The sequence below is a fragment of the Myotis nattereri genome (genome assembly GCF_964212035.1).
Source record: "Myotis nattereri genome assembly, chromosome: 3".
Taxonomy (NCBI): domain Eukaryota; kingdom Metazoa; phylum Chordata; class Mammalia; order Chiroptera; family Vespertilionidae; genus Myotis; species Myotis nattereri.
Window position 1 is genome coordinate 59,108,515 of NC_138077.1, and position 12,365 is coordinate 59,120,879.

The window sequence follows — 12,365 nt, forward strand, 5'->3', positions numbered from 1 at the left end:
GGAGATTTCCTGGAAGTTTTAGGATATCTTTTCTTTAATTTTTCCTAGACACTCTGATATTACTTATGTCTCTCACCTTTGCTTTCCCTTCACCCCCACTGCAACAGTAACTTGCTCCAGGCTCATTTTGCTCTAGTGTCTAGGACAGCCGTGGGCAAACTACGGCCCACGGGCCGGATCCAGCCCGTTTGAAATGAATAAAACTATTGAAAAAAAAAGACCGTACCCTTTTATGTAATGATGTTTACTTTGAATTTATATTAGTTCACACAAGCACTCCATCCATGCTTTTGTTCCGGCCCTCCGGTCCAGTTTAAGAACCCATTGTGGCCCTCGAGTCAAAAAGTTTGCCCACCCCTGGTCTAGGAGATCCGTCTGCCACCAGAACTACAGTTCCCAGCATTTCTGGTGCTCCCTGTGCTCTGGGCTTCCTCTTTAGGCCCTGGGGCTGCCACCAGAACTATTCCCAGAATTCCTGGTGCTCCCTGTGCTCTTGGTTTTCCCTTCCTTCTCTGTCTCCATCCCACGGCCTCCCACTCTGTCAAGTCCTCCAAGCTGCCAGCTCTCCCTCTCTGCTCTCCGTCTGGCAGCTTGGGGAGCCATGTTCCCCAAGCCACTCCTCTCTCTGCCAGCTCTCCCGCTCTGCTCTCCGCCTGGCAGCTTGGGAGGCATGGCTCCCTTGGTTGCTTCCAGTGACCGAGGGAGCCATGTCCCCCCAAGCCTCTGGCTCTCCTGCTCTGCGCTCCGCCCGGTGGCTTGGGGGAGCGATCGAGGGAGCCATGTCCCCCCAAGCTGCTGGCTCTCCTGCTCTGCTCTCCGTCTGGCACCTGTGTATGCAAATTAACCCGCCATCTTTGTTGGGTTAATTTGCACACTCACTCCTGATAGGCTGGTGAGTGTAGTGGAGGGACAGTCAATTTACATGTTTCTCTTTCATTATATAGGATGAGGTATTATCACATTTATAGTTTTTATCTTCAAACTAGAGGCCCACTGAATGAAATTCATGTATGGGGTGTCCCCTCAGCCCAGCCTGCACTCTTTCCAATCTGGGACCCCTTGGGGGATGTCTGACTGTGAGTTTAGGCCTGAACTGGCAGTTGGACATCCCTCTCACAATCCGGGACTCCTGGCTCCTAACTGCTCACCTACCTGCCTGACTGATTACCCCCAACTGCCCCCCCCCCCCTTGCTGGCCTGGTCACCCCCAACTGCCCCCCTCTGCCAGCCTGGTTGCCCCTAACTGCCCCCCCTCCTGCCAGCCTTGTCACTCCTTAATTCCCCCCTGCCAGCCTGGTCACCCCAACTGCCCCCCTGCTGGCCTGGTCACCCCCAACTGCCCCCCCTGCCAGCCTGGTCACCCCCAAATTCTTCCCCTGCCTGTCTGTTCACCCCAACTGCCCCCCCTGCTGGCCTGGTTGCGCCACTTAGCCTGCTGTTCAGTTGTTTGGTTGTCCCTCACTAGCCCCCTTGCTGGCCTTGTTGCTCGACACAACCTGCCAGCCTGCTGTTCGGTTGTTACTATTACTGTGATGGCATCCTGGACAATTTACATATTCCTCTATTATTAGTATACTCTTTTGATTTTAATATGACATTTTTATGTACTTGTTCCTTTTGTAATCAATAGTTTTAGCTAATGATGATGCTTCTTTCCTTCAGGTTACACCTATGTTTGAGGATTGGACTACTATTGATTGGTATCGATTTCTCTGTTTATGGGAGAAGTTGCCAACTTCTATGAAACGGGTGGCAGAGCTAGTGGGAGTTGAAGAAGGGTTCTTGGCTCGCTGTGTGAAGGGAAAAGTAGTAGCCAGAACTGAGAGACAACACCGGCAAATGGCCATCCATAAAAGGTAAGTATCAAGGAGCCTGCAACTTCCTAGTATTTAATACAGTATTAAATATGCAGTAGATGTTCAGTTTATTGTAGTCACTTTCATTGTCATTAAAATCAAATTTTTGACTCCATATAGTAAATTTTTTTAATTTACTGTACTAGTATGTACTGAATTTATTAATATACTAGTTTCTCCCTTGCTATTTGTAGTTTAGAAGCCATTATATATGAATACTTCTTATAGTAGAACATTTAATTAATTCCTCCTCTTAAAGAAAATGTGAATCAGGATGCTTTAGGGAAGGATGCTCCTGACAGCCATGGAAGTGATTCATTACTACTACAGAAAAGCCAATAAAATATTCAGCTGAAAAAAATTTAAGGTTCAGCTGGGAAATTGTATAGGCTTTTAGCTTTTTTGAAATATACTACAACTATTTTTTTCTTAAGGCATTAGTCTCTAGCATGTTATTTATAACATAGTCAAATATAAGTTTTGTAAGGATTCATATACCTAGATAATTTGTGGCACTATTGCCTTTCAAATAAAAACTGTTTTTTATATTCAAATTCTGTCATTTTATTGAAATATGGTTATATAACCATATAACTGTGTATCAAATGTTGTTTTAAATTTTTGTGCCATTACATTTCTTGAAACAAGTCTTATTTTTTGAAATTAGTTAGCGGTATTGAACCATAGACAAAATCTTTTTGTTGTGAAGATATTAAATTCTATGCTATAATACTAATATATTTCAGAACTTACTTTACAAACATTGAGCTCAGCCTTCGCCCTCTAATCCTATATCTTATTAGGAATCTTCTCTCTTGCCTTTTTGGTTCTTACTTACTTATACCTTTATAGTAGATAAAAGTGATCTCTTATCTTATTTTGGTGATTTACTTTCCAGGTTTTTTACCAGTCTCGTGTTGTTAGATTTAATCAGTGAAGTTCCCTTAAAAGAAATTAATCGGAAATATGGATGCAATCGTGGGCAGGTTCAATCTTTACAACAGTCAGCTGCTGTTTATGCAGGTCAGTAAACAAGGACTTCTGTATTTATTTAAGACTGTGGTTTGAGGTTAAATTAAGATTACTTCTCTCTCCCCCCTCCCTCAATTCCATTTTACTATTGGCTTCTCTAAAATTGAGGGGATTGTGTTAAGCCATAATTTTGTATAATTCCTAACATCATCAGGACACCTTTTGTTTTCTGTTTTTTTTCTTTTTTCTTTTTCCTGTTGCCTGCTACTGCAAGAAGAAACAGACACAACATTTTCAGTGATCTCCCTTTTCTAAGTTAGTTACTGATTAATACTTGCTATTGAGGAGGATGGCAAATGGAAAGGGATTTCTGCACTTCGGACTGTTCTAAATTATTATTTCTTGTCTAAGGAAACGGGAGTCTTATTTAATAAAATTAAACCCATATTCCATAAGCTAATCAAACAGGAAAGTTAGGGATCTGATTTTACCAAGTCATTCGGAAGGAAACCCTGGGCTGCTGGAGAGTGTGCATATTGTGAAGGTATGTGCATATATGAAAGAATACTGAGGGAACGATGGGTTTGGGAGGTAGTAAGGAAGGAGAAACTCACCCTTCAATTCACTGGCATCAAATGTCTCAGGGTGCCTGAGGGTTAGTGTTCTCATAGGGAAGTGATTTTTTTAATGACTTGGCACTTGGCTGCTCTGGCACCTTTATTTCAAGACTGTCTACCTATTGAATTGGCAACCTTTCTTTGAAGGAAATATCAATGGGAGATTCACTTTTTAAAGTGCTCACAGCCCTTGAATATTTAAATCAGCTTTCTTATTTTCCTCTAGGTCAGTGGTTCTCAACCTTCCTAATGCCGCGACCCTTTAATACAGTTCCTTATGTTGTGGTGACCCCCAATTTCATTGTTACAAATTGAACATAATTAAAGCATAGTGATTAATCACAAAAGCAATATGTAATTATATATGTGTTTTCCGATGGTCATAGGTGACCCCTGTGAAAGGGTCATTCGACCCCCAAAGGGGTCACGACCCACAGGTTGAGAACCGCTGCTCTAGGCGGAAAGAGTCCCTTACCTATTTTTAAGGGTTCTCTCTTCCTTAAAAAAAGAAAGGAAAAAAGAGAGATTGAAAGAGAGGACTGAACTCGGGTGAGGGCTTTTGTTTTGTGGTTATGTGCTCTGCCGTAGTTTTTTTCAAATGTCAAGGACATGATTAAGAATAAATGAGGTGCAGCCACTACGGAAACAGTATGGAGTTTCCTCAAAAAATTAAAAATGGAACACCCATTTGACCCAGTAATCCCACTTCTAGGAATATATGCCAACAAATCAGGAACACCAATCAGAAAGGATATATGCACCCATATGTTCATAGCAGCACAATTTACAATAGCTAAGATTTGGAAACAACCTAAGTGCCCATCAGCAAATGAGTGGATTAAAAAACAGTGGTACTTATACACAATGGAATACTATGCTGCTGTAAAAAAAAGAAAGAACTCTTATTGTTCACAACAGCATGGATGGACATGGAGAACATTATGCTAAGCGAAATAAACCAGTCAGAGAAAGATAAATACCACATGATTTCACTCATTTGTGGAATATAATGAACAACATAAACTGATAAACAGAAATAGATCCAGAGATCCAGAGACAGAGAATCATTGAACAGACCATCAAACCTCAGAGGGAAGGCAGGGTAGGTTGGCATGTGGGTGGTAGGAGATCAACCAAAGGTCTTGTATGCATGCCTATAAGCCTAACCCAGTGGTTCTCAACCTTGGTTGCACATTAGAATCACCTGGGAATCTTTTTAAAATCCTGATTTCTGGGCCTCATCCTCCGGAAATTCTGTTTCTTTGTTATGGGGTGGGGTCACAACATTAGTAACAAAGAAACAGAATTTCTGGAGGATGAGGCCCAGAAATCAGAATTTTAAAAAGATTCCCAGGTGATTCTAATGTGCAGCCAAGGTTGAGAACCACTGGCCTAACCAATGGACATGGACACTAGGGTGGTAGGGGCATGTCCTGGGGGGTGGGAGTGGCTGGGGAGGGGTCGATGGGGGGAAAAGGAGACCTATGTAATACTTTAAACAATAAAGAATAAAATAAATAAATAAAATAAAAAGAATAAATGAGCCTGCCCTGACCAGTGTGGCTCAGTTGGTTGAAGTATCATCCCATACACCGAAAGGTGGTGGGTTCAGTTCCTGGTCAGGGCACATACCTGGATTGTGAGTTTGATCCCCGGTCCAGTCTGGGCACCTTTGGAAGGCAACCAATCAATGTTTCTTTCTCTCTCTCTCCCCTTCTCTCTGAAATCAGTTTTTTTAAAAAGAATAAGTAAGATGACATTTAATGTGTTTAGCACATTTGTTGGCTAATTAGCTAGGCCCTTAACATATATCTCCTCTCCTGTTAACTTACACCATGGGCCTGTTAAACTTTACAATTCTCCAGGAAAAAAAGGAAACAGTGAAACAAAAGTACATCTAAAGAAATAGAGAATTGATCTATAAAGAATTTTTAATTTAATAAATATTTTATGCATATTCTAGGGATGATTACAGTGTTTTCCAACCGCCTGGGCTGGCACAACATGGAACTACTACTTTCCCAATTTCAGAAGCGTCTTACGTTTGGAATCCAGAGGGAATTGTGTGATCTTATCCGGGTGTCCTTACTTAATGCCCAGCGAGCCAGATTCCTCTATGCTTCCGGCTTTCTTACTGTGGCAGATCTGGCCAGAGCAAATATTGCTGAGGTGGAGACTGTTCTGAGAAATGCTGTGCCTTTTAAAAGGTAAGAGAGTCCCCCTGTCTGCAGAGAGTTATTAAATGAAAAATCATTTCAATTTGTAAATAATAGTTTCTGTATTAAAATATTTTTCTCTTTGATAATATCATGACATAGTTGGTGTAAATGGAAGGAAACATGGCTACTTTTCCCCCCTTTAGGGTTACTTTTTATTTTTTATACTTTTAAAATATTTCATGACTTAAAAGACATTTCTAAAAGTATCATAATTCTCCCCTAGAAAAATTGAGTAAAGGTAAGGTATCAATGCTTAGTGCTTTGATGGATTTAGATTTTCAAAACATATTTAGGGCTCACATTAGACTTTCTTTAGGCAAGAGCACTTTAAAATGTACTTCTCTTGCCCAGCCATGTGGTTCAGTCCTTGAGTGTCAACCTATGAACCAAGGAGGTCACTGGATTGTCGGCTCAATCGCCAGTAGAGGGCGTGCAGGAGGCAGCCGATCAATGATTCTCTCTCATCATTAATGTTTTTATCTATCTATCCCTTTTCCTTCCTCTCTGAGATCAATAAAAAAACAACATATATATATATATATATATATATATATATATATATATATATAGATAGAGAGATATAGATATAGATATAGATATAGATATAGATATAGATATAGATATAGATATAGATAGATATAGATATAGATATAGATACTTTTTTAAATGTGCTCCTCCTGAATATTCTTTGGAACACTAGTCCCTCAAAATAATTGTGAGAGTAGGATTCCTTGATTATTGTGTACATGTGGGTAACCAAGTTATTGATGGTCTGCACTCAGCATACACTGAGTGGCCAGATTATTATGACCACCCCATCAGTACTTCATTGACACTTCCAAAAAATACTGAATATTGTAAACTTCCTAAGCAAATACTCTCAAGGTTTTATTATTACTATTATTTGCATAATTAATTCACTTCATTGTACTGATGGGGTAGTCATAATAATCTGGCCGGGCATAATAATCTGGCCACTCAGTGTATATATAATCAAGGAATAGCTTAAGTAATTTCTCAACCACTGTTTTTTGAACTCACTCTTGTATAAAACCTCAGCCAGATCCTATTGATATTTAGGAACTTATAGGTTTAAGGGTTTTATTTTCAGCTATTAAGAATTTGTTCAAAATTTATAAAAGCATCAGTCTCATTTCCAGTTTAGTATTTCTTTCCTCACACTCCATTTAGGCCTGATACAGGCTCTGAAACTTGTAATATGCATGAGAAGGGATAGGGCATATTTAAAGGAGCAGCCTTGCTGCCCCCTGTGCCACCTCACATTGTGACTCTGCTCTCTGCCTTCCTTCCACTGCCACCCCCAGGTATGGCTCCTGTGGGACTAGGTGCCCCATGCGCTGCACCCAGCATGGCTATAGGGGCATAGCTACCTCTACCTAGATTTCGAAGGATGGAATTGTCCGGAGTTTTAGAACATAACCCTGGGAGGAATGTAACCCAGGCCACTGCAGAGTCCCCACTAGGGCAGTACTCAGTGGAACTGTGGGGCTGGGGCCACTCCTCTGACCCAGACCAGAAGAGCAACTGATGTGTGATTTTTGTCACTTTGGGGTGTATCTCTGGCCAAAGTCTATTTGGAGTATGGTTTAAAACCTTCTTGTAAAAGTGTTGTTCTCCTCTGGAGCCTCTGATTTTTACAGAATCTTTGGGTATATACATACTTGTTTAGGAGTATGTACTGTTAGTTCCTGAGGTAAACAAGTTTAGATGTGGAATGTCTCTGTGGTAACCATATGCCATACATCATACAAGACCCTTCCTAGGGGTCATCAGAAGGCAGCACTCATTTAAAAAAATTTAACTGGAAAATATTGTTTAACACATTTTAGAATCATTTCTTTTTTAAAAATTATTTTATTTTATTTTTTAATATATTTTTATTGATTTCTGAGAGGAAGGGAGAGGGAGAGAGAGCTAGAAACATCGATGAGAGAGAAACATTGATCAGCTGCCTCCTGCATGCCCCTACAGGGGATTGAGCCCGCAACCCAGGCATATGCCCTGACAGGGAATCAAATGGTGACTTCCTTAGTTTATGGGTCAACGCTCAACCACTAAGCCACACAGGCTGGGCAGAATAACTTCTTATTATCCTAAGGCTGTTATTGTCATGGCTGTGCGTCTCCAAAATTAGTGACACATCAAGATCATGCCTTTTCATGTGACACACTGAGAGAGACATTGCTCCTGAAGTATTCTTTATCAAAAATGTCTAACATGAATTTAATAAAAAGCAAATATCAGACAAGCCTGAATTGAGAGACATTCTATAAAGTTATTGGCTAGTACTTTTCAAAAATATCAAGGTCATGAAATAAAAAAGACTGAAGAGTTATTTGTAATTAGAGGGTAAAAAAGTCTTGGCACTCTGGCTGGTTTGGCTCAGCGGATAGAGCGTTAGCCTGCAGACTGAAGGGTCCTGGGTTTGATTCTGGTCAAGGCACTTGCCTGGGTTGCAGGCTCAATCCCCAGTAGTGGGCATGCAAGAGGCAGCTGATCAGTGTTTCTCTCTGATCAATGTTTCTCTTTCTCCCTCCCCCTCCTTTCCTATATAATAAAAGCATAATATGCTAAGTGTCCAGTTGTCTGGTCGTCCATTCAACCAATCAAAGCATAATATACTAATGAATGCTAAGACTGCTCAACTGCTCGCTGTGACGTGCACTGACCACTAGGGGGCAGATGTTCTGACCAGTAGGTTAGCTTGCTGCTGGAGTCTGGCCGAACGGGACTGAGTGAGAAAGGTCGGACATGCCCTGGAGCCTTCCCGCAGTCCCTCCGTGGCTGGCCAACCTCCTGCCTCTCTCCCTGGCCCTGATTGTGCACTGGTGAAATCCCTCAGCCTGGCCTGCACCCTCTCACAATCCAGGACCCCTCAGGGGATGTCTGAGAGCTGGTTTTGGTCCAATCCCGCTCAGTGCAGGAGCTGCCCCTTGAAGGTCAGTGTGCTCCCACAGGGGGGGCACTGCTCAGCCAGAAGCCGGGCTCATGGCTGGCTAGTGCAGTGGCAGTGGCAGGATCCTCTCCAGCCTCTGCTGCAGTGCTAAGGATGTCAGACTGCTGGTTTAGGCATAAATATAAATATAAATATAAATATAAATATAAATATAAATATAAACATAAACATAAACATATATATATATATATATATATATATATATATATATATATATATGTTTTTAAAATATATTTTTACTAGACGCCCGGTGCACAAAAATTCGTGCACTGGGCGGTTGGTGGTCCCTCAGCTCGACCTGCACCCTCTTGCAGTCCGGGAGCCCTCGGGGGATGTCCAACTGATGGCTTAGACCCACTCCCCTGGAGGCCCGCTCCCCGTCAGTTGGACATCCTTAGTGCTACTAAGGAGTTGGGAGAGGCTCCCACCACCACTGCTGTGCTCACAGCCATCAGCCTAGCTTGTGGCTGAGCAGAGCTCCCCCTGTGGGAGTGCACTGACCACAAGGGGGCAGCTCCTGTGTTGAGTGTCTGCCCCCTGGTGGTCAGTGCGCATCATAGCACGTCATTCAGCCTTTAGGGTCAATTTGCATATTAACCTTTTATTATATAGGACTAGAGGCCCGGTGCACAAAAATTTGTGCACTCGGGGGGGAGGGGGGTCCCTCAGCCCGGCCTGTGCCCTCTCACAGTCTGGGACCCCTCAGGAGATAATGACGTGCTGGCTTAGGCCTGCTCCTGGGTGGCAGAGGGCAGGCCCAATCCCTAGGTGCAGCCCCTGGTCGGGTTCAGAGCAGGGCCGGTTGGGGAGTTGGGGCGCCGCCCCCTGTCATACACAGAGCAGGGTGATCGGGAGGTTTCGATGCCACCCTCAGTCACGCTCACGGTAGGGCTGATTGGGGGGTTGGGGCACCATCCCCGTCACACTCAAGGCAGGGTTGATGGGGAGGTTGTGGCGCCACCCCCTGTCACACACAGAGCAGGGCCAATCAGGGGGTTGGGGCATTTCCCCCTGTCACTCACAGAGCAGGGCCCATCAGGGGGTTGGGGCACAGCCCCCTGTCACGCACAGAGCAGGGCCCATCAGGGGGTTGGGGCGCCGCCACTCTCACACTCAGGGCAGGGCCGATGGGGAGGTTATGGCTCTACCCCGTCACACACAGAGCAGGGCCCCTGGGGGGTGGGGGTTGGGGCGCCACACCCTATCACACACAGAGCTGCAGGGCGATCAGGGGGTTTGGGCGCTGCCCCCTGTCACGCTGATCCCGGTGCCGGGAGGCCTCTCGGCTCCGCTGATCCCGGTGCTGGGAGGCATATTACCCTTTTACTATATAGGGTAGAGGCCTGGTGCATGGGTGAGTGCCGGCTGGTTTGCCCTGAAGGGTGTCCTGGATCTGTGTGGGGGTCCCCACTGGGGTGCCTGGCCAGCCTGGGTGAGGGGATGATGGCTGTTTGCAGCTGGTCACACATCCTTCAGGGTGGGGGTCCCCACTGGGGTGCCTGGCCAGTCTGGGTGAGGAGCTGAGGGCTGTTTTCAGGCTGGGGGTGACTGAAGCTCCCAACCGCTCCTTTTTTTCTTTTTTTTTTATTTTTTATTCTGGGCCAGCTTTAGCTTTGAGGCTTGGCTCCAGCTCTTAGGCCTCTGCTGCTGAAAGCAGGTTACTGGCCTTTGCTTACAATGTTGCGATCCTGCTGGCTGAAGCCCGGCAGGTTTCTGGGGTTTTGTTTAGCTTCTATGTTTGTTACATAGTTGCTTGCAGCTCAGAGGCCTGCAGCGGCAGGCGGGGAACGTTGGAGTCCTCCGTCACTGAAGCAAGCAAGCCTCATGTTAGTTTCAAGCTGCCTGGCTGCCGGCCGCCATCTTGTCTGGCAGTTAATTTGCATATTGCCCTGATTAGCCAATGGGAAGGGTAGCGGTCGTATGCCAATTACCATGTTTCCCTTTTATTAGATAGGATTGATTTCAGAGAGGAAGGGAGAGAGAAATGGAAACATCAATGACAAGAGAGTATCATATCTTTTCATGTTTTAGGATCATTTAAAGATATCTTTATAGGTTATCTGGTTATATCTTTTTCTCATATTTCTTATGGATTTGGGTCTTTTTTTCTCTCCTTTCTAAGAATGTCTTAAAAATTGATTATGGCCGGTTTGGCTCAGTGGATAGAGCATCGGCCTGCGGACTGAAGGGTCCCAGGTTCGATTCTGGTCAAGGGCATGTACCTTGGTTGTGGGCACATCCCCAGTAGGGGGTGTGCAGGAGGCAGCTGATAGATGTTTCTCTCTCATCAATGTTTCTAACTCTCTATCCCTCTCCATCTCCCTTCCTCTCTGTAAAAAGCAATAAAATACATTTTAAAAAATTGATTATGGTTCTTAACCCTTTATTTGATATGAATATTGCAAGGATTTTCTCAAAATTTATCAGTTGTCTTTTGACTTTTGTTACCCAATACAGAGTTTTATTATTTTTCTATTGATTTATTTTTATATAATTTTTTCTTTCTTGATTCTGAATGTCATAGTTGGAAAGCTTTCCTGTACAGTGAGATTAAAGAGGAATTCACACATTTTCTTGTATTTTAAATTTGCATTTAGATTCCTGATACATTTAGAATTTAATTTTGTATGTAATGTGGTCTGGATTTATCTGTTTCCCATTTATAAAAATGTATGTCTTGGTCCCAGTGATTTGAAATGCCACCTTCATCATATACTAAATGTCCATATGTAATTAGGTCTATTTCTGGATTTTTTTAAATTTACTATCTTTTTGTCAATTCATGAACAATATTGTGCTTTTTTTTCTTTAATCCTCACCCGAGGATATTTTTTCATTGATTTTAGAGAGAGTTTAAGAGGGACAGAGAAACATTGATGTGAGAGAAACATTTAAATATATCTTTATAGATTATCTGGTTATATCTTTTTCTTATATTTCTTATGGATTTGGGACTTTTTGCCTCCCGCATGCTCCTGACCAGGCCTGGGAGCCTGCAACAAAGTACATGCCCTTTACTGGAACCAAACCCGGGACGCTCTATCCACTGAGCCAAAGCGGCTAGGGCAGCCATACAGTGCTCTTAATGAAAAGCCTTTATAGTATGTTTTAATGTCTGGTAGGGCAACCTCCCTCTCATAGTTTTTCAATATTTTCCTGTCTACTTTTCCATGTTTGCCCATGTGAAATTTGAAGTGTCTGTTGATATTTTATTGGGGTTCGATTGAAATTTAACTTACAACTGACTCCTTTATAATGTTGAGTCATCCTATCCACAGGTAGGTAATTTCTTTGCATTTGATATCGTTGTGATATTGAGGATTTTAAAAAAGATTTCCACACACAGCTTTTCAGGAGTTTCCAGGTCTCCCTCATAAGGGTTTTATACATTTCTTGTTAAATTTGTTTTCATTTAACCTTTATTGTTTTAATTGGTTTGTGTCTATGATCTCTTCTATATGGTTATTATTTGAGTATATGGAGGCTGTTGATTCTTGTCTATTGTTATCCTGTTATTTTTTTAATTCTTGTTTGAGTTACTTCTATCATTGATTTCTCTAGGATTTTTAGATATACAGTCATATCAGGTACAAATGGAGATATTTTATGTCTTCCTTAACAATTTTTATACTTCTAATTGATTTCTGTTGTCTAATTGAATCAAAACTCCAGGTTTTTATCCAAGTTACCTTCATGGTCCTGACTGAATCCTGCCTTCAGGTGA

General features: G+C 42.7%; 1 protein-coding gene across 3 annotated transcripts in view; it reads left to right on the top strand.

The window, feature by feature from the left end:
* The window catches only part of POLQ (DNA polymerase theta), a gene marked incomplete at its 5' end in the record, with an annotated part of 114,114 nt that overhangs the window by 37,936 nt on the left and 63,813 nt on the right, over positions 1-12,365 (top strand). For all 3 annotated transcript variants that reach the window (XM_081086877.1, XM_081086878.1, XM_081086879.1), the window contains 3 exons: positions 1,663-1,856; positions 2,755-2,879; positions 5,409-5,652. In XM_081086877.1, coding sequence (XP_080943003.1) covers positions 1,663-1,856; positions 2,755-2,879; positions 5,409-5,652 — 563 coding nt within the window. The remainder of the gene's footprint in view (positions 1-1,662; positions 1,857-2,754; positions 2,880-5,408; positions 5,653-12,365) is intronic.